Source organism: Colias croceus, chromosome 5, assembly GCF_905220415.1.
Source record: "Colias croceus chromosome 5, ilColCroc2.1".
NCBI classification, from domain to species: Eukaryota; Metazoa; Arthropoda; class Insecta; order Lepidoptera; family Pieridae; genus Colias; species Colias croceus.
This window is the reverse complement of record NC_059541.1, coordinates 10,733,687-10,739,770: the sequence shown is the minus strand read 5'-3', so window position 1 is coordinate 10,739,770 and position 6,084 is coordinate 10,733,687. Positions and strand designations below refer to the sequence as shown.

The window sequence follows — 6,084 nt, the reverse complement described above, 5'->3', positions numbered from 1 at the left end:
TCATTTGTTTTAATAATACTTATCCACTGAGTCTGGTCGAAGAATCGATACATTGTAACCATCGATATTCGTCAAAGTAAAACTCTATCTCTGTCTTTAGATAAATGAAAAAATGAAAACTATCACGCAGGTATCTTGACATGCCCTAAATGTGACCGTACTTTTCTCGCCAAAATTGGCTACATCAACCACCTGCGAGCACACGACAGGGCAATGTTGACCCACCGTATTGACGATGCATAGCAGTCGCTGTAGCCGAAATCGGAAAGGAGCGATTATTATTAAATGAAAAACTTTATACGATAAATTAATTTATTACACTATGTTTCACATATTTTACACTTACACAATTATAATATACAAAATAGTAAAAAGCAAGAGGCAGTGTCAGGTTAAGCCTTTTTCAGTCATAAATAGGTATGCATGCAAGAATGTTTAGAAATATAGTCTTTATACATTTACCCGCATCTTAAAACTAACTTATTAATACGGCAGTTGTTTATAAGAAACTATTAAATACTAACTTTACGCAAAAAATAACAAATTTTCGAAAACATACAAAAAAATATTAAATACATCTATTGAAATGAGACGTTAATTACTATCACCGTAAACTCGAAAAATACATGATATTAGTTATTTTATGTCGAATAATATGACTTAGGTACATTTATATATTTAATATCTATCCTAGTGTAAGAACCACAAATAAAAAGAACTAGACTCTAGTCTCACTGATTTCCAAAATCTTTTGTCTGTCTGTCTGCCTCCAGGCTTTTAATATAAAAAGCTAAACACAATAATAAATATGAAATTAATGTATTTCAGGTATATTAAACACATAGTAAATTGAATTCATTTCCGAATTATCTTATAGGGAAATTTAAGAAGTTATAGAAAATATATTTATAGCTACTTCAATAATAGCTACGTAAGAATAGTCTAGCTCTCTCAATCCATGATTATTAATTGTAATTAATCTATAAATTAAATAAATAAAAGCTAATAGAACAGAAGCGAATTCACGAAGCACGTGCTAAATGGCACCAGACTTAAAATTAATCCAAATATTACTATGTTAAATGTTTATAGAAAATTGTTAGTTTGTCCATACAAAGGATTGAAACGATTAGATAATTTCGAGGAACTCGCAAATTATAATAATTTAAGTGGCGATTATAATATTTTATTATGAAGGCATTTTTATAAGCATTGATTTACTAAAACTATAGCAAAACATGCTGAAACCAAGACAAAACTAAACGTAAAAAGATCGTTCGATAGTCGAGTGAAATAAGATTCGAAAAACAACGCACGCTTACATCGAGTAGAAAAGTCGAGAAACCCTATAAAACTATGGAAGTTTAATTTACATCAGCTTTATATAATTATCTGTAGTCATCACATTTCCGCCCTAACCTACTAATAATTTACGATATATCCATCCATTTCTCTTTGCATTTAATTCCTACTTGACAATTTTCCTACATTTTCTTATAGGAACATCTGTAGAACATAGCAACACTATCTACAGTATAATACACAGACATATAGAAAGATATTTCTAACACATCTTAACATTAAATGTGCCTTTAACTGATTGGCACTGAAGAATAGGTCCAACAAATAATGTATAACAGAAGTCTTTACAGTCCATAATTCAGTACCGTAATCGCAACATTAATGAGATCAAAGACACATTTAACAAATCGTTTCTATCTACACTTTGCTATTTACAGAACTCGCACTACAGTGCGTACTATGTATGACACTTTCGGAAAAGTTTCGAAAGACGCGGATTCAAGACCATAGAACAACACATCACTAATTACAACAGGATAAATGTCAAAAGAACATTTTGTTTCTCCAAATTTCTTTGGTCCATCAAGCTATATAATTCTAAGGCCTTCATAGTGAGTTTTTCTTGTTCATTTTAGTCCTGGATCCGTGTCTAAATTCGATTCTATTGCTTTATCCTGACCCTCCAGAGCCGTTGGTATACACGTCAGATGCAGCCTTCTGTCCTGCTCTGAATACACTTTGCACCGTTTGAGCGGCCCCCTGAAATTTATACAAGGAGATGTTAATATTTTGGTACTGGCAATTAATTAAACATTATGAAGAGAATTTCTATATTATGAAAATAAAATGGATGTCTTATTAAAGTTTGAAGATAAAATACTATGAAACTAGATTCTTGTTTAAGAAATTGTTGCAAAATAAGAAAATCTGTATTGAGATTAATTTAACTTATTAAATTTAATTTAATTTATATGATAGGACCTTTTTGATAACTCAATTCAAATGTCGGTATTAATTGCATGGATTTTAATTGTTTCAAGTCAGCCAATTAGAGTTATTATTAATAGAAATTAAATGATTTTTAATAAAGATGAAATACTAATATTGTAAGCATTGTTAAAGACAATGTAAATAGATAGAAGTGTTGATATAAAATAAATAATGAAATTGAATATAATGGTTTCACATTTTTACACACACAATTAAACTATTCTACAACGTAAACACATAAAGCTACAACAAAACACAAAAGCTTCTAAATACCATTGATGAAAATATATAATATAATGACCAACACGGCACCTATTCACTAAATAACTCAAACTCAAACTCAAACTCATTTATTTGGCACCAATTTTGACAAACAATGTAATTAAAATAAAAAACGAACAAAAAGAAGAAATACAAAATAAAAAAATAAAAAAAATTAAAATTAAATAACGATGATATAATTTTTTTCATGATTCTTTAGAAGTATTTTTCGTTTGCATTATAATCTGCTTTAAAATTCGATTTTTTTTTTTAATTCTCCTTGTAATATTTTTTTTCAAATTCCAAAAGATAATCCTTTCGATTCTAGGTCCAATACAAATGCTCCGATTTTTCCTATTTAAATATTTCAAAATAAATCAATTGATTCCATTCCTTTATCTGATATCGAAACCAACTAAACCGAATCCACAATAAATGAACAAATATACCTGTATCGCCGCTCCTAAGAATTGCGAAAAGGCCCTTGTAACGTTGATGGCGGCGGATACTAACTGACCTCTTCCAGGACCCTGTTCGACAGCACTAGGAGGCTCCAGGGGAATCTAGCAGGTGAATGACGGGTTAATTACATAGCACATTGAACATTATAGCTATGAGCGTGATTGCGTTTGCTTTGGATTTCGGTGAAGCGTTAGATTACATTGCCGAACTCAAAAAACGTTATTGGTTGCGTATGGCTTTTAATCTTGTATTAAACTTTCACTTATTTGAGAGTGACTTGATACCTGAATCGAAAACAAACACAATTTTAATGGATTTGTGCAATGAAATGATGAAGTGAAATGGTGCATGCAGTAAAGGTTAGTTTACATGAAGCATTCACAAATTTACAGTATATACAGACAGTAGAGTAAAAATACAATTGTTTAAGATTTTTACAACAAAGAGCTTTTCATTATATTTTAGTCTCAAATTTATGTTTTCCTCCATATCATATTATGCAATAGGTATATTGTATACTTATTCATTATCTATATCACATGCCAGTTATATTACAATTTCAAAATTGCAATTTATAACAAGATTGTTTACGTTCCGTTTTTTTATTTTTTATTATCATCTATCAATCAAAGAGAAATTATAAAAATTGACTTTAAATTGTTATCCTATTAAAATCAAACATGTTATTATGACGGAATAGTGCAATATTAAATTTATTATAACCAGCCAATCCGTTATAGTACCCATTTTTTCCCAAAAATCGATTGTTATTGCACCATAGTTAATAACATGTTCGCAAGCATTTAGTAGTTTTAAGAAAGAAATTAGAGAACGTTAGAAACAATGTACAAATGTAATTTTACTCACCAAAAACACTCAACACAATTATATACACTGATGCTATGTTTATGTTCTATATTATGGATTATACATAATTGTTAATTAAGACTGAATATTATTTCATATAAAACAAAATGGTTATACACTTATTTACATTCGGTTTTGGTTGATTAAATTTTAGAAGTGTAGGTACATGACATAGGTATTTTTTGAATCGTTCAAAATTAAACAAAATAGGTATGTAGTGTGAGATGAATGACAATGGTGCCAATGGTATTTCAAACTTAAAGTTAGTTACGTAAGTTATTTCACATTAATTAATATTCACAAATTAAAAACAACGAATGTAGCATAACATTTATTTACAAGCAGATAAATATAAAAGAATAAATAAAATCTTATTCGATATTAGTATCCCTAATTTTTATCAGTAACAGGGTAGTTTTACCGATATCGACTCTAAAAATCATAATTTCAATACCTACTTATTTCTCAGTTACAGGGCCCACATATACATTTAACTAAATTAATCGTAAACGCCATTGATATTTACACTTAGTTACAATTCTGTACAACTAAAACTAATAGTGCATCAGATTAAACAGGAGCTACCGAGTTATACAAATAAAACGTAGTCCATTTAATCGGAATCGCCCAGCACCTCACCCCCAATCACAAAGCCTAAGTAAAAGTGATGAGAAACCCACTCTGTTGCCGGGGGGCCCTTCGTCCGCGTTGCCGACGAAAGGCCCAGATCCGAACCAGTTGACTCTAGAGCTCGTCGCTTGCGATGGCGTCGGTTGCCTCACTGACGCTGGCCTACTCGGCCTAGATCCCCCCGGTCCGGGGCCAGTTTCCCTCCATTGCTGCCACAACCACGCTAACCCGTCGAGTATCGGTCGACGAGGCGCCGGCGGAGGAGGCGGAGGAGTCGTCGTCCGCCTAGCCTTCGGCGTCACGACCACTTGATTGAGTAATGCCTACGGTTATATTAGTTCTAGAGTTCTACATGATTATTAATGTAAATAATAGATAGTATAGAAGTATTAAAGTTAAGGCTCAGATAAAGATGGATGAAAGACAAATGAATCAAGCGAAGACACGTTACTCGCATGAATGCGATATTATAATATGTTTAGGTTAATTGTTACCTTATATTAGAACCTGTAAAGAAAAATTAAGGTAGAAAATGAAAAGTTAGAACTAACAGCGAGACGAAGTTGTTCATCCAAAGAACTTGCCGTGGTTGGACCGAACCCTTGTTCCTTCAGTAGTGCAGCTAACAGTGCATCGTTACTATTTCCATACTCTGTGCTCAATGAAATAGAGGACTTTGTAGCTTCCGACATCATGCCCGCTGGTTGAGTCTTTTGTATTAATTTCTTGAGCGCTTCATCTGGATCATGCCCTAGAATTTAAAGGATGTATTTTATATCTGATTTTTAAATAATAAATAAAAAATGTAGTCTAGAACAAAAAATTTACCAAAAAAAATCGATGAACGTTTTCTCATACACAATATTTTACTATTTTTCTACTTAAATATCAACTGATTCTTAAAATCTGTTGAAAATTAACTTTACCTGTAATAGCTAATTTGCTTCTCATAGTAGTGGTCTCTTGAGCATCTTGGAGCTTTATCAATGTCTGTAGTAGTTTAGCATCGTCTTGTTCATTCTTCAAGTCATCTTTCACAGCAATTTTAATATTTTGAGTCTGTATCGACGTTGTAGGAGATACGTTTTTATTACTTTGTATCGTAGCAGGTTTCTGTGTCAGAGGGTCAAAGGGTTCATTCAGGGGTGAGGGTGAAGCAAGCAAATTTGATAAAAGCTTTAAATCATCGTTCACACTTGGTGGAAGATTAGCACTCACAGTGGTTGTAACAGTTGGTAACGTTGGTATATTGAATTTGGATGGATCCTGTCCCGTTGCTTTTAAAAGTGCTTGAAGTAGTTTCGTATCTTGTTCGAATTGTTTAATGTCGTCTTCAATGGAAGGCATGTTTTGGCTGGGTGTGGTTGTAGTGCGTGTAGTTGTGGTTCTCATTGTTGTTGTTGGTTTTGGTGTTGTTGTTGTCATTACCTTTGTTGTTCCTACACTTTTTCCTTGTTGTATTTCATTCAGACTTTTCTCTACAGCGAGTGCTATGACTCGATTAGCTAGTGCTGTTTCGGGATCCTCATTATTGTTATTTGTATTAAGTACAGATTTCTGAAAAGTATGATA

At 32.2% G+C, this 6,084-nt stretch overlaps 1 protein-coding gene across 18 annotated transcripts in view; it reads right to left on the bottom strand.

Annotated features, from left to right (window-relative positions):
- Positions 1-298: 298 nt before the first annotated feature.
- LOC123692139 (cell wall protein DAN4-like) overlaps positions 299-6,084 on the bottom strand; it is an 89,447-nt gene continuing 83,661 nt past the window's right edge. For 12 of the 18 annotated variants that reach the window (XM_045636795.1, XM_045636801.1, XM_045636798.1 and 9 more), the window contains 5 exons: positions 5,439-6,069; positions 5,064-5,263; positions 4,563-4,835; positions 3,003-3,116; positions 299-2,061 (listed from right to left, as the gene is read on the bottom strand). In XM_045636795.1, the coding sequence (XP_045492751.1) occupies positions 1,972-2,061; positions 3,003-3,116; positions 4,563-4,835; positions 5,064-5,263; positions 5,439-6,069 (1,308 nt within the window). In that variant the 3' untranslated portion in view covers positions 299-1,971. The remainder of the gene's footprint in view (positions 2,062-3,002; positions 3,117-4,562; positions 4,836-5,063; positions 5,264-5,438; positions 6,070-6,084) is intronic. The other 6 variants (XM_045636802.1, XM_045636807.1, XM_045636800.1 and 3 more) reach the window with 6 other exon arrangements.